Here is a 27184-nt window from a genome sequence, read left to right as displayed (position 1 = left end):
ATCTATGTTCCTTTGTATTCAATGCTCTAGTAACTAATGACTTTATTTCTTCTTTTGGAAAACCTCTAACACTCACTGAACATATAACCAATAGAGGTGCTCTTCTGGGCAATTTGGATAATTAAAAATATATCATACTCTGGAAAATTAAAAAACATTTTATATATTTACAATATATTTTAAATATTGTTGGAATGCTTTCCCTCTCTCCCCCTTTACATATAGATGTATAGATGTATAGATCTATATAGACATACAGATATAATGTACACTCCCTATAAATATCTTCTCTTAGCTTAGCCCTTTATAAAACTTGCTAAGCAACAGTAAAATGGATGGGGTTTGGCCTTCAATGTCTTATTCACCCAAGGGAGGGGTGAAGTGACAAGAGAGTAGCATGATAAAGAAATGACATAATGTAGGCTTGGATACTCAACGTGGACACTGAATAGTTGGATGCTGACATATTTGGTTCTTTGAAGAAAAGTGTTAAAATACTCACCAGTTATTAATTAGGGAATCAAGCATGACTCCAGAAACTTGCATTTTCATTTTAAAAGAGGGGGGCATGGTTATGAGCTGGTTCAAGTTGGCTTATTCGGGTCTGTTGCCATCTCTACTGATTTGCTTTCCAGACTCCTGTCCCTTGAGCACAGCATGGCGCTAAACCACACAGCCCTGCCCCAGGATGAGCACCTGCCACACTACCTTCGAGAAGGGGACCCCTTTGCTTCCAAACTTTCCTGGGAAGCGGATCTAGTGGCTGGCTTTTACTTAACAATAATTGGTAAGCTTCCTTAATTTTTCTGTGCGAAGACTGCATCTAGAAAATGCACAGGCTAATATATTGATCTTGCCCAAGGATTCACAAACTTACACAGATATTTTGACCGGAGGTGGAGAGTGGGAGGAAGGTAGAAGATGGGGGCCACATTGCGGGGTTCAGTGAATGTTTCATAGAAATGACTTGGTTATCTTTATTATTCCCTCAATAATTAAAGAAGTTTTACAATGAAATCATTTATCTTGAGACTATTTTGGTTGCTTTAGGACTAGGTTTGTCTTCTGAATAACAAAATTAATGATAATGATATCTTATTTAAATAGAGTGCTTTTACTTAAAAAAAATGCTTTTGATACAATCATAAGATGATAGGCTCAGAATGGACCTTAGAAATCACCTAGTTCAGCCTCCTCTTGTCACAACTGAGGAAACAGTCCCCGGGCTGTGGTCACAATGGACACACTAAGTTTGCTGCACCTAAAGTAGAGTTGCTCTATGATGGCATCACTAAGTGAGTTTGGTGAGAGTTGAAAAAATGTATTGGTAATAAAATGGGAGTCAGCCCAGGGTCAAAAAGTTTGTGCATCATCCAAAACATGGTGCACCTGCTTCCAGACTATGCTATCCAATGCCATGGCCATGTGTGGCTGCTGAGCACCTGAACAGTGACTTGTCCAAAAGATGTGCTGTAGTGTGAATATACGCGAGACCCTGAAGACTTAGCACTAGCGAAAATAATGTGAAACAGTTCATGACTAATTAAAACAATTTGACTACATGTCAAACCCATACCATTTTGCCTATACTAGGTTAGATACTTTGTTTAATGTGGCTACCAGGAAAAAATTGAAATACATATGGCTCACATTTCTGGTTTACATTGTATTTCTATTGGACAGCATTAGTCTAGGCGATTAGAATTCGACCACAAAACTTCTTAAATTTAAGACTGTTGTTTTAAATTTGGGTCACCAGTACACAGGTGGGTTACGTCTTTAGGTGTGTCTGCCTTTAATCTTTTCAGATTTGGGTCAAGCTTTCTCTCTCTCCCTCTCTCCCTCTCTTTCTTTCTCCTTTTCTCTCTCCCTCCTTCCCTCTCTCTCATCTATTTATTACGGGCTAAGAATTTCATTTAACCTCCTGAAATTAGCAAAAATCATTAGAAAAGTCTGGCGACACCTCTATGGTCAGTGCTTGAGGCAAAAGGAATCGGTGAGATTGAATCAGAAATTCCACTGTAAAGGGATTCCCTGGGTCCTTGGCTTTATGATTAGCAATTATCACACTGATTTAAATTCTATTTCTTATCAATGGACCCTCGTGTCCTTTCAAACACAAGTATATATTGAGTGCTCCTTCTATGCCACTGTTTAAGTTTCTGGGAATACAACAGTGAACAAAATGGGCAAAGTCTCTTTCTGCACAGGGACTATCTGGTAGTAAAACCCACAATGCATTTTCATTTAACATAAGTACTTTCAATTATCAGAAAAGGCGGAAAAATTGACATCTTAAAAATTGAATTTGTCTCAACCAATTGCAAGAATTGAGTTAAAAAATAGCACTCCAGATAAACAAAAGAGGGAGAGGGATCACAGTCCATTCCCCACCCTGGTATGGAAGATCTTAGGAAGAGAGGCAATGAGGCTGGGTGGGTGGGGGAATCAGGAAAATTTCTCCCTTGTTGTATGGGGGGATGGAAGGAAAATTCACGGTCAGATTCAAATGGGCATGCCGAGGTGAAGCTAGAAAAATAGGTCCAAGAGGAGTCCCCAAACAAAGGGAACATCAGGTGACTCAGGGAGCTGGGGGTGGAGCCAAAGACATGTTCCAGAACAGTCATTCAGGATGAGGCCAGGGTCATTTGGAGGGATTTGGACTCATCTAGACCCAGTCTTGGACTTGGTGCTATGTCTGGTTTTTACCCCTCCTAGGATAGGTATGGGGATATGCCCAGATATCTTTTTAAGGGACCAGAGTGAAATGACATTCTCAGTGAGTTTTGTTAAATCCTGGAAGTCTTAGGGAAAACTGGAAGATGAAAAGATAAATCTGAGTTTGGAATAGAGGAGAAATAAATTAGAGACCCATTTCCACCCTTCAACTCTTTTATTATAGATACTTGGTTTATTAACAGTCTATATATGAGATTTCATCATTTTGTATTCCTAGAAAGATTCAGGATTTTGATAATCAAAAAATGTCCCTCCCCACCCCCACCCCTGCCTTTAGCCTTTAGCTTCTTAATCTTGTTTTCCTCAACTATCATCAAAAATGTTTGCATTCTCTTGATAATCCCCTACGGATAAGATTGCCTATAGGAATCACCTACATGCAGCTCATAGAGAGTTGACTATTTTTTGATACTGCTTTGGGCACATGAAACACGAGTAAAGATAATTTAAGAAAGGAAAAATAAGAAAACCAATATTCTTAAAAGAGAAGTAGGAAGACAAAGGGTGCTTAAAGGAGCTTTGTGTATCAACTGCATATGTATGCTTATTGTTTTTAGTCTTCTTGGATACAAAGTAGAAAGCATTTGTTTAAAATTCTTCAAGCCATGTTTGCATATTAATTTCCCAGTGTGCCTTGCTAGCTGGTTTCCTTTAATGAGATGTAGGTTTCATTTTAGTTGGTTTGCTCTAGAACTCCGTAATCTCGTCTATTTTTTCCTCTTCTGTCTTAGGAAAGCTAAAGAGGTTTTAACAGACCATTAGGCAGCTCTGACTCCAGGGATTCATAATTTCCTAAGAGCACAATGCAGTTCGTTCCTGGTGGTTTCATACCATCAGCTGAAACACACATTTCTTTCCTTGCCCCCAAAATGAATTGTGGTGGAGAAGTAGAAATTAAAATAGAAAAATCTGGGTTTCTCCTGTTAATACTCTCCTTATTCCTTACTACTAAAGGCAGCTGTACCAGATTCTCATTTATACACAGCTACACTATGAAGCAAGAATTCCTGAAGAAATCTACTCTACATGTTAAGCTATGGAAGTAGGTGTATTCTTTTCTTAAATAAAGTCAGTAGGGATTGGGTCTTTTTGGATTTAAACTGGGTTTGTAAGAACTTTTGAACAGTATCATTGTAATGCCAAAGCCAACTAGTCATTAATAAAAGGATATAAAAAAGTGGGAACACATTTATACCATTTTTTGCAGGTTGGTGGGTTGAGGGTCACATTCTCTCCCTTTGGTGGGAGGGGAGAGCTCATATTATCCACTGTCACCTACTTCCCCTTAATACCTAGTCCAGAAGTAGCTGCAGACACCCAGCGTCCATGTGTCCTCAGGAGGCAAAAAGTCCTGGGATGTGTCTCCAGGAGATGACCCTTTCCTTGCAGGGGGTTATGCCAGCCCACTCTGGCCTCTGCCTCTCCTGAATGCTGGTGCTCCCTCAGCAGTCCACAGTGATAGTGAAAGCACCTTGTCTGGTTGGGGTCACTTCAGCATCAGAATTTACCAAGAGCCAAGGGGTTAACCCTACTTCTTAGAGGGAGGGAGTTCTATAGAGCCGATACTCGGTAAAAATGGCGGAGGAAATACTCCATCCTGGGGGCCAGTACAAGAACTGACCATGGGGATTCCCACCCCCTCCTGAACTTCACTGGGAAGTTAGCAGTTCCTTTTTCTGGGTAAGTTCAGTCTTACAATCCCTGACTCCTATCCCTTTGGAGGCAACCCATCCCTCACCTGTCACTTGCAACTCATGCTTTTTACTTCATCTTCTTAATTTAGATTTTTATTTAGAGTCCTCTCACTACCCTCTAAATCTATGGTGTCCATTTTTGAAATTGAGAAGTGTTTCATATCTGAGTGAACTCCAAATCTTGGTGCTGACAATGGGAATTTATATTTTTCCTTGTAGGGATTCTGTCCACATTTGGAAACGGGTATGTCCTTTATATGTCTTCTAGACGAAAGAAGAAGCTGAGACCTGCGGAAATAATGACTATCAATTTAGCAATCTGTGATCTGGGCATTTCAGGTAACACAACCGTTTCTTCTTTGGGGGTTTGAGCTGTGCCCCATTCTAAAGTCCTCACTGGCTCAGAGATCACCCCTACCCCACCTCCTTTCGCTCCTCCTTTCACCAATCATCTTTACAGAGGTTGTGGTAAGTCAACGGAGTGTCGTCAGGCTAAAGAGCTCATCCATTTAACATTTGTTGAGTCCTTTCTGTGTGCTGAGCATGTTAGATGCTAAGGAGACAATTTGGAATGATGCATGATACCTTGTAATGCTACACCTCAAAGTGTACTGGCTAAATGATTGAGAAGACAGAAACTTACAGATCACTGTGTTGAGCTCCTTTACACCCCTGCCACCCACACGGGACTCTGTTAAAATAAACACCAAGGGGCTAGGTCTTGAAGCTTAAATGATGGGCGAAGACAGTGTGAGAGGTGAGTATAGGAAGACGGGAGAGCTGACCTGCTGGTACATTGAAGTGTGGCTTCGGGACTGATTGCAAGCATAGGAAGCCTCCAGGTCAGTTGTTCTCAGAACTGGATGCACAAAAAAGCCACTTGGGAAACTTAAAAAACACAAAACAAAACAACAACAGAAAAGCAAAAAACTTCACAGCTGGGTTTTATATCCAGAAATTTCTATTGAATTGGTTGAGAATGTTACCTGGGCATCAGGATATTTAAAGTTGGTATTATCAGGTAAGTTAATATGAGGTCAAAATTGGAAACCACTGGATTATTTCTTGCTTCTTTGGCTTCTCTGATAACCCAACCAAGGAGGAACTGGAATAAAATTTCTCTTTAACTGTAATTAATTTTTATAAATATAAATGATTTTGGATAAGTAGCCTCCCTTTGCTTTCATCTATAAAGTCCCAGGGTTGCCTAGATACGCTCGAACGTGCCTTTGGATCCCAAATTCTGCTGTTTGGAGTATGGTCTTAAGTTACTAGAATTGGGGAAATTGAGTGTGGACAGCACACAGCAACTCCTCTTTCCACTGGAAACCTTTTAGCAGTTCCCCATCTAAACGTCCTTTTAAAAATGTTTTCTGATATTTGTTTCTCCCTTCATAAGTGGATTTTTCTGCCGCTGCCAATCTCCAAAAACAAGGCTCAATAAATAAGCCTCTACCTATTGAGTCACTGTTTATCACTAGCAGATGTGTTGCCCTTGAGAGTCTGCGTGGTGTTCGTTACTTGGGAAGGCTTTACTCAGTATGGACAGGCTTAAATATCATGAGCTCTTATCGGACATGCACATGCACATTAAGAGAAGCATATTGTGTCAGGCCTCCTGGGATGAAAACAGCTGAAAGGAACCCCGGGCAATTTGCAAGGCTGCACAATGGCTGCAATTTTAGTAATAGCCACACGATGGCGGTGTCGCAACATGAATGATGGCTTTCCCGGTCACCTCTCCTGAGCCCAGACGGCTCTCTCCCTGGTACTGAACGTAAAATGCTCGAATGAAACCTACCATTTCATCCACATCCTTCACCAGCGAATAATACCAGGTTCATGTTTAAGGCTGAATTAGGCTAAGCTTGAATAAAAATGTCCTTCAGTGGTCTAATACACTGAAAATGCTTTCCACCAAGCAAATCTGCTCTAGAATTGCACAAACCACCTCATTACTCTGCCTATGTCTTCAGAGTAATTCATCAAGAAAGCATTTTCTTCCATGTGATAGCTTTTGCAGATGAACCCAGATCATTTTTCAACTTTGAGTATCTCTAATACATTTTCCACCCCAATAAACCTTAAACATTTTTGTCTGTTTTATTTTTTTCCTTGGTCAACTATATCCCATTATAAGCACCTTGAAGTGCATAGTGGAGACCAGGTGTATTTCATCTATATAACTAATATTTGTGGTTACATGCCGGTGGCTCTCAATTGTATATATGTATTAGAATCACCTGGGGAGCTAAAAAAAAAGTATATGGAAATATATTGATGTCTGAGCTTGCTCCAGATAAATTAAATCAGACTTTCTGGAGGTTAGAGTCCTGGAAATTGATACTTAAAGTAAAACAAAACCAAGCAAAACAAAGCAGGACAAAACAACTCCTCCAGTGATTTAGTGTGCAGCCGGGTTCAGAACTATTCTATGAAGTGAAGAAGAGAGACGCATTCTAGATGATGTTCCAAAGGTTTACCAAAGGCTCCACTCCAGAAGGAAGCTGAAAATAGTCCCAGCCACAACAGACACTAATTTCACTGCATCCGAGTCACTTTCACTTGTCTCTTGATGCTTTTAGCATCCACCCAGCTGACACTGAGCTCAAGCTTTGAGTTCGTGTCTCCTCCGCTTAGAATATTTCCCCTCTAGACATTTACCTGTGATCTCTACCAGTGATTTAGACATCTCCCGAAATGTCACATTCTCAGAGAGGTCTTTCCTGATCCCCTGATATAAAACAACAATTTCTATCTATCTCCTTCTGCTTCATTTTTCTTCTCAGCACTAATGACTATCATTCCATCGTATCATATCTTATATTACAAATTATGTATTTCTCTTATCTGCTCTCCCTACTATTAAATACATTTGTCAGTCTTGACCTCCACTTTGTCCCCTATCACCTTGCTCTGTAATTGTTACATAAGAGGCACTGAGTAATTAGTTGCTGAATAAGAAACAGTTCTTTTACACTCAGTTTCCTCACCACTGGGATTAGGAAGCCCTAATAGGGGGGTGCACAGTCCAGCAAGATGGAGTGTGAAATTAGCTACCTGGACAACTAGACAAACTAGAGGAGATGTGTGTCTGACTTACAGATGGCATTTAAGAAATATGTGTTAACTGACTACACTAACAGGAACTTGGGTGTACCTCTGTTTACTGAAGAAGGGACACACCTGGGGGCAGGGCTGGCACCTGTGAGTATCAGTTACTTGGTTTTCCTAATGCGATAAGTTTAGGGAGCCTTATGATAGATAGATATAGATAGACAGATAGATAGATAGATAGATGATAGATCACATAGAGGTCGTGGAGAGCTTCTTCAGCATGTTCCTGTCCGGGAAGGTGAAGATTGAATACAATAGCTGATTACAAAGGGTGCGGGGTGTAAATTAAAGTAGAACAATGCTTTCTAGAAAGTAAAAAACACAAAAACACTAACAGAGGCTGAGGAATAGTTTATTTTTTATTATTTATTACTTATTTTTATTTTTTTGTAATTTAATATTTTTAAATTTAAATTCAGTTAATTAACATAATGTATTATTGGTTTCAGAGGTAGAGGCCAGTGATTGATTCATCAGTCTTTTGTAACACTCAGTGCTCATCATATCACATGCCTTCCTTAACGTCCATCACCCCGTTACTGCATCCCCCCACCACCCTTCCCTCCAGCAACCCTCAGTTCGTTTCCTATGATTAAGAGTCTCTATGGTTTGTCTCCCTGTCTGATTTTGTCTTATTTTATTGTTTTGAGGAATGGTTTAAATCCCAGAAATCTGGGTGTGGTTGCAAACAGTTTGAACCTAACATTAACTAAAATAGCTGTCTCTTGTCTGAATAGAATATAACTCAAGGGTGAGTTGAGGCAGGTGGGTAACCTTAACTGGAGGGAATTTCCCTTGACAAATTGCTTGGCGCTCTAGTTGTAGGCAAACCGTTCATGATCATCTCTTGCTTCTGTCACCGCTGGGTGTTTGGCTGGATTGGCTGCCGCTGGTATGGATGGGCTGGATTTTTCTTTGGCTGTGGAAGTCTCATCACCATGACTGCTGTCAGCCTGGATCGATATCTGAAAATCTGCTATTTATCGTATGGTAAGTATGAAGGCTTCTCATTCCCTGATAGTCAAAACTAGTGGATTGTCAGACTGTAAATATTGTACCGATAGGTAATGAACAAAGATTACTAATAACCTAAGAGACTAAGAGTATCTCTATTTAGAGCCCATTTTGTTCTAACATAAGTTTAAAGATTTGAAACTGTGTCAATGTAGATTTCTTTTAAAGATTTTTTATTTATTTATTTGAGAGAGAGAGAATGAGAGAGAGCAAGCACATGAGAGGGGGGAGGGTCAGAGGGAGAAGCAGACTCCCCGCCGAGCAGGGAGCCCGATGCGGGACTCGATCCAGGGACTCCAGGATCATGACCTGAGCCGAAGGCAGTCGCCCAACCAACTGAGCCACCCAGGCGCCCTGTAGATTTCTTTTAATACTACTTTTGTAGGGATGTCTGGTGTTTGGCTACAGTGCTTTTGGCAAACATCATTTCCTTGTATAATCTGTGTAAGCTTCTACCGTGTTTTGCCATGCAAACAAAGAAATAAAATGCATTGAAAGGACGTGAGGTCCGAGATGTTTTAGCTGGTTCCCCACATGGTAAATGTAATTATAAGAAAGATGTTTCTGATCCTCCTTTAGGCCTCAGGGTCCCTGTGATTTCAGAGATGAGGAATTCCAAAAAGTCCAGATCTAAGTTAGGAAGCCGTGCAGCTGTGCTGGCAAGAAAGGACACACGCAGAAATATCACTCAACACTCTTTTTGTGGTATTATAGGTAGAAAGATGAGGGACTAGAAGCATTGATGGGGGTAGAACCAGCTATGAAAAAGTTTCCAGAGGCTCAAGATCTTTTTTTTAAATAATGAGACCATTCAACATGTTAAGAATAAATTTTTATTACTTTTGCTTCTTGGGGTTCTGGGAACTTATTGAATCCCAAAGAGAAGAATTTGGGCCCTTCCGTTTAATACTGAGAACCAGGTGCAACCAGGGAGCAGTATTGGCTTCCTCTGGAAAAAGCTGCTCTGTTTATTAATCTGTCAATCAGAACAGTTGTGACCGTGGAGACGGAGGATGGTCTGGAGCCCGAGGTGGGAAGGATCAAGTTGACGTGATACTTTCAATGTGGTAGAATTTTCCTTTACATTTTAAAGCACTTTTTTTTAAAGATTCCATTTATTTATTTGAGAGAGAGAAAGCGAGAGACAGAGTACGAGCAGGGGGAGGGGCAGAGGGAGAGAGAGAAGCAGACCCTCCATTGAGCAGGAAGCCCAACTCGGGGCTCGATCCCAGGACCCTGGGATCATGACCTGAGCCGAAGGCTGATGTTTAACTGGTTGACTGAGCCACCCAGGCGCCCCTTTTCCTTTATATTTTAAAAGTTTATAGTCCCAGACTCCAAGGAAACCATGCAGGGGAGGTTAAGGTCATGGACCATCATCTTCACAAACTAGCAATCATTTTTTTTTTTTAATTTGCATCTCTTTTTCTAAACAGCTTAACCCTTCCAATAGAAATAACTTAAATCAGAATTTCCAATAAAATAAAAAATATTCAATTATGTATATTCTGGATGACTTGAGAGTCCTATACTTTCTAGAAACTTATTTTTGGTCGTATCAAGTAGATTGTAAGTATACTTACAGATTTTATAGATGAGAAGGCAGAATTTCAACTTCCTGGGGATATATGAGGAATACCTTGATTTCTCTGCTTTTTAAATATTTCCTTGAATTAAGACTTGGTGTCCTTTAAAGAGATGATACTGCCCATCCCCAGCATCATTGCAGGGCATCACTCCATATGGGAACTGTATATATTTTTCCAGCTTCTTTTAAGATTGAACCTCAATAGAATGGTTTCACCATTTGATTTGACTCATGATTAAACCCCTCTACACAGTGTCTTAAAATGTTGGAATTAGAAGACCGCTTGGGAACATGGAGACCTTTCTCCCATTAATGTGATAAACTGTTTTAAGGCATCCCTGACAGACAGCCACTTGGCCTCTTCTTGAATAGTTCCAGGGACCAGTGACGGGGAGCTTACTATTGCACAAGGCAGCCCATTCTCTGATTGGTCTGCTCTCATTGTTACAATGTTATTCCTTATATTGAGACAAAACTGCCTCCCAGTAACCTCCACCCATTGGTCCTAGTTCTGACTTCTGGAGCAACACAGAACCAATCTACTAATCTACTCCCTCCTGTACTTGACAGCCTTTCACCATACTCGAATGTAAGTATACAACACCTCGCCAAGTAACCCTAACCATAAATGCTTATACGTATGCGTATGCACATTCCCCTAAATATATGTGATGATCCGTGCCAATGTTTTATCCATTATAATGGATAATCAGGAGCTGACATATATTGTGGCTACATGATTGTTACCTCACTCTGGTTGGGCTTGAGAAATTTGGATTTTATGATACAAAATGCCATGTATTTGAGGAAAAAAAAGAGACAACAGAGTATAGATACAATCTATATTTCTTGTTAGTGCTGAGACAAACACAGGAGTAAAAATCTGTGTTAATGTAGTAGTCCTTTGTAGTTTGCAAATCAGGCCTTGCATTATTTCATCGAACCCTTATCAAAACCTGTAAGCAATGTATTTTTATTTCCTCCATTTTACTGCTAAGAACATGGGCATCTAGAAAGGGCACACGAAGAGGGTCAAACACTAGAACGAGAAGAATTAGGCCCTACTGACTTCCCAAACTGCATACGGCTCTGAGCAGAAGCAGGCCTTGAGTCTGTGTTGAAGAGATCATTTGGCTTTTGTTGACTGTGTTCTGATATTTCTTCTCTGCTACTCCAAAACCAAGGCAGTAAGGATTTACTTCTCTGGCCCTTTCTCTTTGAGGTGATAAATGGGGTGTGGAGGTAATTTCACGAGGAGGCTGCAGCACTAGCTCAGGCTGCCCTGTCTTTGGTGGTTATGGTAAACTGTGGAAAGGGATCACTAGTGCTCTATGGCTTTTCTTAGATGACTACACCAGTTCTTCTTGGAGATCTCTTTTGGTCAATGGAAACTAGTTCTGAAAAACCTAGAGCTCATTTTTTGTTTTCCTGAAAGTATTTTCACAGAATTACTTTTGCAGAACATGATGCAACCTACCTAGATTCTCTACCCTTCTTGCTATGGCTGTGTGAGCATGACTGCTGTGTTTGTCACGTTTGAAGATTCAAAACCTGCTCCCATGAAGCAGGGTCAGCTACTTTACCGTCTCAGCACGCAGTCATGGTTGTGGCCCACCGACCCCCACTGACAAGCGCTTAGGAAGATGAATGAGATAAGAGACGTGAAAGCTTTTATGGAGAAGGGTATTGAAAGGCACAAGCAATGTGTTATCAGTTCTCACTTTCCCGAAAGGAGTCTACCTTGGATGAACCATTAATACATGCTTTTGGGGGCTTGGTCCTTCTGTTCTACCAGTTGGCCCCGTATTGGATAGGATCTCAAAGGTCATTCTGGGTGCTTTCTTAAGATCCTTCCTTCATTGTCTTTGGCATCCTCTCATCTTTCTACTGTCCCCTTTCCTCAGCTTTTATCACTTACCCCTCCTGAGGCTCCTGCGTGCCTATGGAAACCTTCCCTGTGAAAGCACTTCTGATTTTATTCGCTTGGAAAAAGGCCCACGGTCTGGAACTTTTCTCCCTTCACTCCACTCTCCCTCAGAATTCAGTTATCTGACCACTTCTCCCAGAATCCAATGGAATAACTCTTTGGATGTGGAATTTGACATATCGAGGGGAGGTATTCGGGTGTAGGGCAGATTACATCCCGGTAATGCTTTTCTTCTACCTCCAGGGGTTTGGCTGAAAAGAAAGCACGCCTACATCTGCCTGGCAGTCATCTGGGCCTATGCTTCCTTCTGGACCACCATGCCCTTGGTCGGTCTGGGGGACTACGCTCCTGAGCCCTTCGGAACCTCGTGCACGCTGGACTGGTGGCTGGCCCAGGCCTCCGTGGGTGGCCAGATTTTCATCCTGAACATCCTCTTCTTCTGCCTCTTACTCCCAACGGCTGTGATCGTGTTCTCCTATGTGAAGATCATTGCCAAGGTTAAGTCCTCCTCTAAAGAAGTAGCTCATTTCGACAGTCGGATACATAGCAGCCATGTGCTGGAGATGAAACTGACCAAGGTAACTACAGTAATAATTTACAGAGGGGTTTTCTAATCAATTAAAATGTCATAGGGCAAAGAGGATAGGGAATGTTGGGGGCTGGGAGAATTTTAGAATCTCTATTCTTTATGTACTTCTGAAATGTGCTATTATTTATCTAAACCTTTGTAGTATTTCTTTTCCCTGTTTCTGTCTCTGTCTCTCATTTACACACACACACACACTTCTAATATTTACTAAATTTGTATGGTGGCTCTACTTGGAGCTTATTCTCTCTATTGAATAAGATATTCTTGGTTCTCAAAAATTATTTAAGTCATAATAATAACTTTTACGCATCATAAAATACCTCACAGTATTTATACTGTTTTGCATTGACTTTGGTGGGCGTGATTAGGGACATTTCTGCCACCTCACATTATTTACAGAGTAAGAGCTTACCGTATCTACTATCCTATAGGAAATTTATCTTAATACAGGAGCAGTTTCTGCAGGATCACGTCCCTTGGTAAATGCTAGTTTCAGAGCTGACAGCTCCTTAGATACTGTAATGTGAGGAAAGGAACACACATTTTGAGAATAGACTAGGGTTCTCATTCCATTACCAATACTTGCCAAGTTTGTGATCCAGAGCTATATACTGAACTTCTTTGAATCTCTATTTTCTCACTTGTGCAACAGGAATAGTAACATCTCCTCAGATTGTGGTGGAGATTTGATGAGACAACACATGTTATTCTGTCATTTGGTGCATAGAAGGTGTTAAAGAAACAGTAGTTCCTTCATTCTTTTGTAACTTTTAGGAATTCTGGGAAAGTATAAGGCAGTGGTCTTCCCACTTTTGTCCTGTCTTACGTTTATATGGAACAAAATATTTTTCCAGCACATACTCAATATAAATGACATACAGCTAATACCATCAAATTGTATATTAACATTAGTATGCCCTAATTTCTATTTTACTTTTAAAGATAAAAAAATAAATGTAGATTGAAGTTCTAACCATTCCTTCTGGTATCAATCAATCATATTATTGGTATCCCAACTTCACGTGTCCTCACAGCCTAATTTGGAGACCACTTGTCTCAGGACCTATAGTAACATTTCCCTTCAGGCCTGTGCTCTCTTGTAGTAAGTCAGGGCCTTTGTTCTGGTAATATTCCTCTTTTCACATTACAGATGTTTTGAGATGGTACAAGGATCTCTTGGTCGTACAGTGTGAGCTAGAGATTCTTAATGGTTCCAGTTGACCTTTACTTCCTAAACTCCATATGCTGAGTAAAAGAAAGCTCCAAGGAAGTTTTCGTTACTCTAAATCTATACTCATAATCTAATAATAGAGCAGTTCTACCTGGACAAAAATACAAGATCAGGAATCATAATATGCTTTTTATCTTATCACTGGCTGTAAAATAGAAAAAAATATTTCCATAAAATCCAAGGTCATGATTTAAGTTCATTTCCAGCTCTCCTTTTAGCTCTTATCTGTGACTTTTAAAAAAAGTATTAATCCAAATAAATGAATCCAAGTTAAATTTGGATTACGTTTAATCCAAACCCTACTCAGAACCAAGTACTGTTCTAAGAACAAGGTGAATGCAACAATAATAAAAATTTTCCTTCTCAATACTTTATGGAAGTATGTTCAAGGAAATGATGTGATGTCCATCACACTGGTAGGTCAATTCGAGTTTACCTTGTAGTCCTGCAGTTTGGCATACCAGAAAGCTGCTGAGATGTCATATGACCTCCTCTCTCTTCTTGCCACCCTCCAATGGAGTTGGCCTCAAGACATTTTGATGGTCTTGATTAGCGAGTCCAGATCCTCATTCCTGTGAGGTCCTTCTCCAGTTTCTCTGAGTGTGTTATTAATCATATGCTCTCCTTTTAGTTGAATTGCCTAACTCAACCCACAGCTAGCTTTCATAAATACCCTAGCATCTGGTTCTTTGTGTATTCTGGACGGTGGGCAATTTGTTTAGTGAGTGATTCTGAAGCTCGTTATGCATGCGAGGTGAAACTTGGCACGCACCATTTAATTTGGTTTGTGGTTATCAGTCTCCTTGGCCTGGACTGGACTGCATAGAACAAATAACCAGGCTCACCCAGCCCGAAGAGATGTTAAATGAAAAGTGTAGGCATCTATATGTATGATCTTATTTTAAACATATCCTCTTCTGACATATACTAAATGACATTATATTATATATAATGTCTATATGGCATAATATATGTTATATATTATACAATATATCTGTACCTCTTTTGTATATATAAAACTTATATAAAATAACCTGAATATAAAATGCTTCTAATTATTAACACTTATGCAAAAAACATAAATCAAAATTCAGCACACATTGATAAACACAACTTTCTATTTTGGCATCTTCTCTGCTAAATTTAAAATGTTTTCAATTACCATTTAATTTTGATCTTGATTTTTTTTCTACTGAGTAAAAATAAGTAAAAACAACCTCACACTGGACCTTTTCATAGTCTTAAGAAGCTTTTTCTCCATTCAACTACCTCTCAGGATTGGCAGTTTGCTTATTCACTTGGTGCTTCTGATCTTTTAGAATAGCCTTGTCTAAAAGCTTACTACTTAAAGGCCACCTTCTTGGATTCTGGGATTAAAATAATTTACTTTTCTGGGTACTGTAATGATTTCCAGCTGGGTTATTATCTGGGCCTGCATTTTGCCAGGCTGGTCTTATCCACCTGAAAATTGACATCCCACCTACAAATCTCTCTCTGCTTTGTAGTTTCTCTTGAATTAATTTTTTAAGAATGATGGTTTTGCTAGACTTTTGTACCAGGCTGAAACTTCACAGATTGCCAACAGAGGTATGCAAAAAAAGACCAAGAAATAAAAACAAACAAGCAAACAAAAACTCTCTTTATATTTCTATGACTCAGTATCATCTCATTTTCATTTGCCTGTATATGACTTTGTAAAACAAACTTAATATTAAACAATCAAGATAAATTCAGTTGAATTGGGGGGTCTTCCTTGTCTTCCCAGGGCTATCTATAAATTCTAGGGAGGCTTTTATAATTCCATGGTGTCAGGGGGTGGGGGCTCCTGGTCTAATTGTCATTTATTGCCCCTGGTATTGCTGAGATATTTAAGTTTCTTTCTGGTCTCAATCATCAGTTGTCATGGGTCACTTTACATCCTTTTTGTTCCAACTGGAAGCCCTCTTCAAGTTCATCAGCAATTCCAGCTACTTCCCTGTCCTTTGACTGCAATTCATCATGTGCACGTTGGGAGCTTGGCTGGGACCCTGGGAAGCAAGGCACAAGTTTTTGGCTCTGAGATCCCCAGATGCATTAAGGGTCTCTTGCTCCCCAACACCATCCTTGGCCCCTTGTGCTCAGCTCTGTGGAGTAGCATCAGGACAGTTTCTCAAGGTCAGTTACTGGCTCCTCTGAGGTCCTCCCTCACCTTTGAGCTGTAGACCCTTACCCACTCTTGGGTGGGAAACCTGTAATCATGCGCATCCCTCTAAAATTGTCCCCATTTAGTAAGATTAATGCCTCTGGTCCTTCAAGTTTCTGGCTTTGGGTACTCAATGTCATTTTTTGTATACTCAAAACCCCTGTCTCTCAAGTATTTTCTCTCCTGTAAGATTTAAATTTCTATTTTAAAACTCATAAGCTGAGAAATGAATGGTTTACTTCTTTGGGTATTTTGGCTTGAAAAAATCTTCACACAATGCAGTGAACACTCTTGCTTCTGCTTTAATGAGGGGGGCGGTGGAGTCCCAGGAAGAAAATACCAGAGGCATAGACTAATTTTCCCAAATATTATTATGCTGTATGGACTAGTACTTAATACTTATTCATTTAGCACAGATAGATTATCTATGAGTTCCAGGTCTATAAGTAGTGTCTAGATCCTCTGGGCATCTGGATTTCTCTTAATTTCCTTTATTTCCACCAGAAAGCCTTCTTGATCACCCCTGGCTAGTTTAAGTCCGTCTGCAATAGGCCATCAGAGCACTTGACACATTCACTTTATTGAGCCACATGCTTGTCCTTCTTTGCAAGTAGTAGGTAGGTGAACTCAAGTGTTACACATCCTGTTTGCTACTGAGCCTCGCTGTCTGGTGCCTACTAGATGCTTAATCAAGATTGCTATAATGAATACATAATTGAATAAATTAAGTTAATCTAATTACCTTGATGAGTGTTAAGTGGTCCCTTGATCCCTGGCTTGAGTTCCTCTGTCCCTTTTATAACTGACAGGCATTTTGTTTTGCTTTGTTATTTCACATTGATCGTGAAGTCTTTTTAAAAATTATAAATGTAAATCTCTGCTTTCCTCACATGATTCCTCTCTTTGATTGCTCATCCAGTTTATTTATCATTGAAGGTTCATATTCAGAGAACCCCCTGGGAGGACTCTAAGGGCAGTATGTGGGAAAGCTGAACTGCGTTGCTTTTTTATTTTTTAAACTAATTAATTCATTTCCTCTGGTTCCTCATAAGTGTTCTTAGCTTAAATGTCACTTCCCAGAAAAGCATTCCCCAAATTGAATTCAGATCTTCCTATTACCATGGGGCAATGCTGTCTTTACATTTTCTTCTTAGAACAGGTCATAATTTATAATTAATTTATAATTACATACTTATTTTTGTGATTATTTGCCCAATGTCTGGCTTTAGCATTCGTCAGTAAGGCCTGTGGAGTGACAACCATATCCTTTTGTTCATTTTGTGTCCCTAGGACTCAAACATGATACATTAAACATTATAATATAATGTGATATAAATAATATAATATACATTTAATTATATTATATTAATACAAGTTAAATATAAATACAAATATATAAATAAATACATATAAAATATATATTTGTTGAAGGAAAGAATTTCAAGTTGGGGTCAATCCCAGTTTTGCCACGAGCCCACCGGGAGTCTCACGTAGCTGACATTTGTTATTTATTTCTGCTGCCAGTGGCTGAACCCCTGTCTGTGTTTGGAATTTCTGTGTTGAGGAGTTTCCAACATTTTGAGTCTTGGGTCGTGGAGGGGAGGAGCCACATGTCTAAGCAAAGGCTGACTCCTAATTTAAAAGATACGGAAGGTTAACATAACATAAAAAAAAAAAAAAGATGCGGAAGGACCAGTCATTGACTTTCCAAGGTTCCCCTGCAGGTGGAGTACGGTTATGACCCTAGGCTCCAGCCAGTCTGTCTCAGGGGCCAGTGATACCAGCAGAGAGGCAGGGAGATGTCTCCCCCGGGCATGGCTGCAGCAGTGCTTTCTGCATTAGAGCTGGTTCAGGCCATCGGTTTGGGTGTCATTTCTGTCGGCTTGGCGTTCCCAGTGATGGTCTGTCCTAACCAACCCATTCCTTTTCTTGTCCCACTTGGCCGAAGTCCATTTCTTGGACTCAGAATTGTGACAGATTCACCTTGGACAAACCACTTCTCCTTGCTGGGCCTTGGTTTTCTTGTTTGTGAAAGGAGGTGGGGCAGGGGAACTAAATGCTGTCTAAGTTACCTTCTAAAACTCTCAGTTGTATAAAAATGGCTAGATTGGTTGGATTGACAGCAATAGCTCTGACTGCTAAAACCACCTGGTCTCTCCACCTGAGTACATTTCCCCACTGAGTAGCACTTTCCATACCTTAAGGGCTTGGTTCGTCTATAATGAACAGTGAAGTCTCCCTTGTTTTGTTGAGCCAGATACTTAGAGATTTGTATTTCCTGCCAGCCGCTGCCTCATTGGGGAATGCTGTGTTCAGTTTTAGACCCAAACCCTGCAACACAGATGTACAGAGTGACACGACTTAATTTACATCCTCTCCTTTCAATCACAGCTTTTGCTTGTTTATAGAAGAGTGGTATTTTAAGATTTGAGAAAATTGCAGCGGGGAAGTGCAGACCCCTCCTTTTTCTAGGTCTTTTTTTTTTTTTTAAGTACAAATTAATATCTTCTACTTGGATCACCCCCAGGGCTCACATAATGGTAGACACAGCAAAGCTCTCAGAATTCTTTTCTTTCTAAGTGCATGATGAAGGATCTGGGACAGTTGGCCTTAGTTGTCATTCTATTGATAAAATGGAAGGAAGAAACTCAAATTAGACATGCTTAGAGTTGTCGAATGACTTTATTTCTTCAAAGATGGTGTGAAAGCTAAATATCACCCTTATTTTTATACATATCAGGAACTGAGGGCCAATGAAGGTAGGTCACGGTTGCTAAGTTGCCCCCTTTCCTCTTTGCCATTGGTAGTGTCACTCAATGGCAGGCTGACTACATATGGCGGGAGGTGGCCTCATAACTGGCCTTTACTCTTACATTACTATCTTTTCATCTCTCTCTCTCTCTCTCTCTCTCTTTTTTTGATTAGTTGGGAGCAAATCCATGTGCTTGCCAGCTAGACTCAAGATAGGAAAACCAAATCTTATTATCTGTATGTTCTGGTCAATTGTATACTCCCCTGCCATTTACTCAATGCACACATGTAGTGATCTTGCTTCTTGTGACCTTATCTCACCCCAGCCACTGCAATATGCTTGATTTCAGTAGTCTAGCTGGTTCTGTGATGTGGTCAATCTTGTTATTGGTAGGGAATTTATTCCATCTTTCTGGCTCTCCTTGTAAACTTCACTTCTACATCAATTCCATGTCCTCTTCTCATCCATTTCATTATTCAAGATAGCACACAGCTTCAAACGTTGGCTGAAGCCCTACTCATATCCGAGCAAAGGAGCCTGGTGCAAGAACTGAAATGCCAACTCTTAGAGAATCAGGGGTTCTGTCTCACTCACACTGGTCATTGGAGTTGAACCACAGTTGGAATCCAAACCCGAGTATCTCTATCCACGATGTTTGCACTATTGCACACTGCCTCAGCACGGAGAGAGGGCAGGACTTTGCTTCTTGGAAATCATATCTGCTGGAATGGTTCAGATGAATTGGGCCCAAAGACAGAGGCTTATATAATTTGGAGAATTTACTTTCAATCCCATTGTTCTATTACTGCTTTAATTGATCAATTGATCAATTATGGACAATATTGCCCATGTGACACTTAATGCCAACTTGGACTGTAGCTGGAACGTACAGATATCCTTTAGTCCTCTGCCGCAAGATATATTTAAAGTGAACTGGGTTGCAGATGTGTGATTCCTTTGTAGAAGCCAAGCACATATTCTGTGAATTTCCTCCCACAAAAATTGCCTAATTTAAGAATTGAAGTTTTACTGCTTTTCCAGTAAACCAAAAGGCAGTGATACATGTGAAGCGATTAAAAAATAAACAACTTAGAAAAAAGCTCACAGGTCCAGGTGTCTGTGCTAGATCTGGTTTCAGGATATTTGGAATAGAAATTCTGGAAAATGAAAATGAGGACACACTCAGAAATGAGGAAAGAGACTGATGAAAGATTAAACATGTTCCACTTTGAGTAGAAAACACTGGGAAAATGAGTGTAACATGCAAGTTTTGTAACTTTTATGGAGTTTATCTTAAAATGCCTTTAATATTTAATGTTTTAATGTTTTGTGGAGTATATTTTAACAGGAGAAGATCGTAGAAAATAAATGGGTCTCATGTTGACTTTGTATTCACTTCAAATACAAAGTAATATTCTGCAGTGCTTTCAGATCTAGGCTTTTATCCCTCTTTCTGCTCTAAACTTGATTTCTAGTCATTCAGTTTAAGGCACTTAGTTTTATCCTAATCAGAAAAACCACAACGATTCATTCGCTATGTGTTTAAAAACCACAGCATGGTTAATTCTCTGATGTCCTTTTAAAAAGGATAACATAATGCAAATGTTTGAAGTCCTTTCTCTCCCCATTGCACACTCTCATAAAAGTAGAAAATATGTAAAATGTAGAAAATATTATGGACTAAGTGTTAATCTATTTTTTGTCAATGACTTTGACAGCAACACAGAAAACAGCTTTTGAGATACTGTGAAATCATCAGATGAGTCACCAAAGAGAAAGGATGGAGCTATGTTAAGTTCCCAGACATCTGCTAAAGCAAGTTTTATTTATGTTATTGTTTATTTGGGGATTTAGAAAAAAGACCCTCACTTTGAGCCTTGAGGCATCCATTCCATTTACAAACAAAAGTCACATAGACCAAATGAAATACAATTTCTCCTGGGTAACCCTTTGCAGAGAGGTGGGAAAAAAGCAAGCAAGCAAGCAAGCGAGAGGGAGGAGTGCATGTGTGATCTGGGTCTGGTTGATAACCGTTAAGCACAGGTAAGAATTTTGGCTCAGGACCTTAAAGTAAGGCTGCAGGACCCTGACACAGGGCATCAGGACTCGAAGGAGGTGTGGGCTCACTTCATTCATCTCTTTGAGATTTAGACTCTATTTGTAAAATGGAGTGAAATGGATATAACTGAGGTGTGTCTCAGCTGCAGTTAATATTTAGAGATGAGCCCTGAGTTTCTTAGGTGGAATTTTATAACCTGAGACACATGGTGGATTTTCCAGGCTTCTTAGTTGACACAGCTCACAAATGTGGGGTTCTCAGGATAAACACCCTACTGACAGGCTGTTCTGCAGGTCAAATAGGGCTATAGACCATTCCTTGCATACAATAGCTCTGTTCTCATGGGAGCATATTGAAATGCACATGCATAGAAATGACTTTGTTATAAAAGAACTTAGCCACTTGGATTTCTAAAACAAAAAAGCATGCATAAATATTGTTGCTCTGTTACTAATAAAACATTTTGTGTCTCATTCCTCATCCTTGATTCTCTACACTAGCATGTCATGACTCTCATGTTGGGAACACTGTTCTTTTCCTTCTTAAATGAGAGGATGGGGAAAGAGGATGTGGTGCCTGCCTCAGATAGCTCCATCTTTTCATCTTTCCTGGGTTTTGGGGAACTCAGAGATAAAAGGAAGCTCCCTTTTTCCTACAAATCATAAAGATGGGTCTGATGATGCTCTTCCTAGTCATGTGCCCATCCCTGTTCTTGCTCTTGTAGCTAGGGGCATGCCGTCCTCTGGTCAGGCTTGGGTCACGTGATGCCAGTTCCATACAACAGCCTAGGGGTAGAAGGGATGCTGGCGATGCTAAAGTTTATGAGGAAATGAAAGACATCTGGTCGATTTGCAAAAGCAGATGTCCACTACCCAGAGTGCTAATTTGAATATCGTTTCATTATTTATTTTATAGAAAAGCAGTAGGTAATAGTATAAAGATACTTCGAAGTTAGTACACTCTCTCTTAACTAGGACCTGAAATAGCTCATGTTTAAAATGAACACCAAGGCTTGGGCTTCAGTTGCCAGTGTCAGTATTCAGAGGAACAGCCCTTTCGTTTCTTGTTTAGACTGTTGCCTAAACAAACCTGTTAAAAGTGGAAATTCTATGTGGGCCAGGCATTGTGTCTGCTTTGTTCATCGCTTGATCCTCGACACAAAACATATAGGAGATGCTCAGTAATGCTTGTTGATTGAATGAATAAACAATGATTTTTCTACCTCCAATTTCTTCCTGTGCCATTTCATTTTACAGGTAAATCTTCCTAAACACGGTTCTCATTAAGTCTCCTGCTCAGAAACCTACTAGGGCCTCAAAGCATGTGGAATTAAGGGCAGCCCGGTCATAAGTTATACAAAACCCTGAATACATGGATATTATCTTTCTTTCTAGCCTCATCTATATGCCAAAGTAAATTGCTTGCTAGTTTCTTTTCTTTTTTTTCCCCAAAAATATGGAGCGCTTTACAAATTTGCATGTCATCCTTGCACAGGGGCCATGCTAATCTTCGCTGTATGATTCCAATTTTAGTGTATGTGTTGCTGAAGCAAGTACTTGCTAGTTTCTATGCAAATCTCACACATACCTGTGCCTTTGCTCACGCTGATCTTACTACCAGTCCTTTATTTCAACTTGCCAACATGCAGGTTATATGCCATGTCCCTCATGAGACCGTTCTGAATTTGCCCCGTACCATGTAATTTGGTCCTCCTCTGCTGGTACTTAAATCCTATTCTTCTTTGTACTGTAGTTTGTATTCCAGAGGGCTACAACCAGGCCCTAAGGTGGGCTGGTGTCCCCAACAGCACTTGGCATTGTGTCCGGCACCGAGCACTTGGTAAAAAGCGGTTGTTGAATTCAAGTGAGATAATCTATAGGGTCAGGTATGTAGTTACAGGGCATTAATTAGGGCTACGTTAGTACAGGGACTGGGTTGCAGATGGTAAGAAACCAGTGAGGGTGTTTAAAACCCTCTTTCTAATTATTCTTTGATCTGAAAGTTAAGAGGCTCCTAAGGTAATTATAATTTTGTGGGAGAGAAAAGTGCTTTCTGGAAAAGTCTTGCTTTATGCCACTGTGTCACTTTAGTTAAAACTTGGTGATTCTATTTTATTTTATTTCTAGTGAATTTCCACTATCCAAGCCTCACACTTGAGAAAACGAGCCAAAAGAAGTAACACTTAACAGAAATCTCTGAGGAAGATTCATATTAAAATTTCCAAAAAGGGCAGAGTTTCTGTTTCCTGAGGCAAATAAGAGTGATTTAAAATTTCTTCAAGGTGAACGTGTTTTCCATCTAGTTCCAAATATGATGGAACATATTTTCCATCAATGTGGGTTGAGAAGTCTGGAAATTTCAGGAGCATGGATGTCTTCTTAGCATCATTTCCTACCCAACGTAAAATCTGACAGCTTTTATAGGGTTAAACTTTGGGTCTTTTTGGTACATTCAAATTCTGGAGTGAAGAATGGATAGGATGTGGTAAATGGGATAAGTCATTGTAATAACTTCTTCTGGCTGAACATCTCTGAAGTCCACATAGGAAATGTCTCCTACAGGCAAGGTAAATGGACAAATAATAGACTTTCTTGGGTGTAAATGAGCTACTGCTTCTCCTCCCCCCCATAATTTCCACCAGGTGTCTTGACTCTGTTCTATTGCTTTCCCTCATCAGGTAGCAATGCTGATTTGTGCTGGCTTCCTGATTGCCTGGATTCCTTACGCGGTGGTCTCTGTGTGGTCAGCTTTTGGAAGGCCAGACTCCATCCCCATACAACTCTCTGTAGTGCCAACCCTACTTGCAAAATCAGCAGCAATGTACAACCCCATCATTTACCAGGTCATTGATTACAAATTTGCCTGTTGCCAAACTGGTCGTTTGAAAGCAACTAAGAAGAAATCTTTGGAAGACTTCAGGTAAAATTTCAGAAGCCAGAAATGAATGCTACTGTTTCAGAATCCCGTGGGGTCCAAGCCACTCTGTTATGCTGTCTTCTTAGGGTTAGAGCTCATCACTTAGGAGTAGTCTAAAGAGGATTTTCTGTTCATCAAAATTCCTGAAATCAAGTCATCAGATATGTTGGGTTGGATGTCATGGGTAGATAATGAGAAAAGTAATCCCATTTCTGATTGTAGAGCAACTAAGATAGGAAGCTATGTCCATTTGAGCGGCCACTATTTCTCACTCTTCCTTATCTGGGACCAAATCCATTTTACTCCAAGAGTATGGTTCCACATGGCATTGATCCAAAATTAGGTTCTCCCAACAGAAAAGATTCTCCTGTTTGGGATGTTTCTACCATTAGCTATGAGTATAGGATTTGGGCAGGCAAGGAGAGAAGGGAGGTGACATTTTTACTCTCTGACAGGTTCTTTATGTTATTTTCACAAGAGCCCCTATTGTACCTTCTCTTTGTCAGATAAGGAAATGGAGGTGCAAGTGAGGTTAAGGTTAAGTGAGCTGCCTGTGCTTACACAACCAGGAAGTAGCAGAGCAGAGATTTAAATTCAGGTCTATTGGGTTTCCAAACAGTCTACACTATTTCTGCTATAAAATGAACAAGTGAGTCCGGGGATCCAGCACCATTTTTCCTAAAGGCTCAGGGTGAGTAAAGAGTTGAGGACGATGTGTGGGCTTTGTGTCCATTCAGGGCCAGTCTTAGCAGTGGAATGTGGATCAGGCACCTGAGAGCATGGTCTGAAGTGAGGGTTGTTGAGAAGGTCCAGGTTCTCTGATTTCTATTACTTCTTACTCACTGGATGTCTAGTTATTTTTTGGTACTATTTTTCCTGATTAAGTAGGGAACAGAGGAGAAAAAAAGGTAGAACTAGCTAGGAGAAGATGTGGGTCTTTATCTTGTTCTTTTACGACGCTTGAGCAAGTGACATATCTTTTGACCTTTAGGTTCCTCACCATGTAGGGTACAGGATCAAATGAAAAAAAAAATAAAAAGGCACTAAGAAAAAGTAGTATTGTTATTGTTGTTGTGGTACAGGGGAAGAAATACACAATTTGGAGATAAAAGACGAGTGTTTGGTTGATTTTTCCATATCTTCGGGAAAATGAGCCTAGAATTGGGCTGAGCTGATTGCAACACCCATCTTTTGAAACTGTAAGAATTACACCAAATGCGTGTTTGGAGAGGGCTGGGTAACAAGTGTTAGTGGGTTTTTTCTTTCACATTGCTGGTAGTTAATGCCTTTTCTGTTGAACTGAATAAATTCAAATGCTAAAATGCATCTACTTTGGCAGTAATAACACTTTGCCCTTATCAACTATTAATACTTTATTATGAATGCAGGTTAGAGAGAGTATTTTTAATAGAGCAGTTGTGGGAGAAAATAATGGGCATTTCTTCCTCTGAAAGAGATGATGGGAATTTGACAGGAATGGCTGAAGGCAAATTTCACCTACCTTGTAATTTTGCCTTGGACTGATTCTGTGTTCTGTACATTTGCTTTTAAGTGTGAGCAGCACATAAATATTCAATGCTCAATAATGAAAAGAGAGAAATTTATGAGGAAGGCAGTGACTTGGGGCCACAGACCTTTGGAGAAGCCAGCCAGGCAAGAATCCGTTCAGTTCACCTGCTCCCATTAGCTATTTCTATGAAATACAACAATTGCTTTGCTGGAGGAAGACAAATGCTGTTTCCTTACTCCAGAGTCTCGAAGCTTTCAGTGGAAAAAGCAGGCAGGCAGTAGTGCTGAAAGCAAGAAGGAGTCCTTGGGTTTTCAAGTTTGGAACACTAAAGAGGTGTGATGAGTTGCTGATTTTTGGAAGGCTCTCCTTCAGAGAACTTTCCAAGGAAGCAAAAAACACTTTTTCTGTTTTTCATCTTTGTTGTAATTAAGGAGCTAAGAAAATGGTAATATTGAGGCTGATAGAATGAGTTGAAGTGGTCTAAAGCTAGTCCAGAGTGGTTAATGCACTACTAGAACAATTCAATCAAATTAAACTAGATTAATTGATATCCTTGTTTTTTCCTCTTCTGAGCTCTGAAATGAATTTGCTTATAATGGGAGACCCTCTTGGGAAATATTCTGAATTCAAATAAAAAAGCTAATGTGTTGAATATGAGATTGTAGAAATAAATTTTGAGTAATTTTTACAGTTCATTAAAAGTTAACTCATTTTTCCTCCCTAAATTGAGTCCCCTGAGATTTTGGTAAAAGCTGATGAACTACAGCAAAAAATATGGCCAAGAGCCCATCTTGAAATGCTATTATTCATCACATCTGGGTATCCAGATGTAGTCTCCCGTATTTCATAACCAGTGCATCTCCACTCTGGCTGTGGATTAGAGTCAAGTAGGGAACTTTGAAAAACCCCTGCCTAGACCCCACTTGCAGAGATTTGGCTTCAATTGGTCTGGATTGGGCCCAAGCGTCATTAGTTTGTTTCATTGGTTCATTCTCCCAGATGGTTCTTACACCCAGCCGTTGTTGAAAGCCGGTGAACCAGAGCCTGGGAAAGAAACACATTAGGAGTGCAGCTCATGTAGTCAGAGGCTTCTCCCCCCGACCTACACAGAGACCACTGAGTGACAGGGGAACCAGACTTCTGGTGCTAGGCCAATCTTAGATGCAATATAAATGATCAAATGATACTGGGGGTACATAGTGGAAGGATCGAGGCATTTTACACTCCTAGTATTTTAGTAAAGATACAGAACAGAAAACAAAGTCCTAAATCCTGGCATTGACATTCTAATAAAACTCTCCTGACTACTTTACTTCTTTCCAAAGAACACTCTTTGTAGGTAAGTCACAGGGCCAACTGACTGGTAGGTCGATAGGGAGGCAATGAATTTTGTTCTGAGGATGGGAAACTCACTGGGGCATAGGAAATGTGTCATGAACAAGTGGCTTGTTTTTGGAAAGCTCCACTCAAGGGATTTCTTGACTTTGAATGTTTTAAAGTGAATTATTTTCCTTCCATTCTAATTCAAGTCTTGTGCATATAATCTTCTTGGTAGACATGCCCGCTATGATATATATACACAATATGTGTATGTGTGTGTATATATGTTAAGTTATGTTTTCCTTCTCCTGTGTTTAGGCTGCACACTGTAACCACAGTCGGGAAGTCTTCTGCTGTGCTGGAAATCCATCAAGAGGTATGAAGATGGACACAGCATCACTTATGGACACAATTATTCACATGTTTGCCTCTTCACTGCTGTTGATGTTTGATTGTGACTACACTTTTCTCTTTATATTATATTTTTATATTTTGTACACTTTCCCTCTTTTCCCTTCAGCCAGGATTTGCTGGGAAATTCCAATG

General features: G+C 40.0%; 1 protein-coding gene and 1 non-coding gene across 2 annotated transcripts; one reads left to right on the top strand and one right to left on the bottom strand.

Annotated features, from left to right (window-relative positions):
* Positions 1-657: 657 nt before the first annotated feature.
* OPN5 (opsin 5) lies at positions 658-27181 on the top strand. Its single transcript, XM_036109005.2, has 6 exons — positions 658-787; positions 4653-4772; positions 8370-8540; positions 12323-12657; positions 23570-23811; positions 26957-27181. Exons 1-6 carry the CDS (start codon positions 658-660, stop codon positions 27018-27020), a joined length of 1062 nt encoding a protein of 353 aa, XP_035964898.1. The 3' UTR covers positions 27021-27181.
* Positions 22342-22448, bottom strand: LOC118551296 (U6 spliceosomal RNA). The gene has a single exon (XR_004925006.1). It is a non-coding gene; the product is annotated as a U6 spliceosomal RNA (small nuclear RNA).
* Positions 27182-27184: the final 3 nt, after the last annotated feature.

Source organism: Halichoerus grypus, chromosome 9 (assembly GCF_964656455.1).
Source record: "Halichoerus grypus chromosome 9, mHalGry1.hap1.1, whole genome shotgun sequence".
NCBI classification, from domain to species: domain Eukaryota; kingdom Metazoa; phylum Chordata; class Mammalia; order Carnivora; family Phocidae; genus Halichoerus; species Halichoerus grypus.
This window is presented reverse-complemented; position numbering and strand designations above follow the sequence as displayed.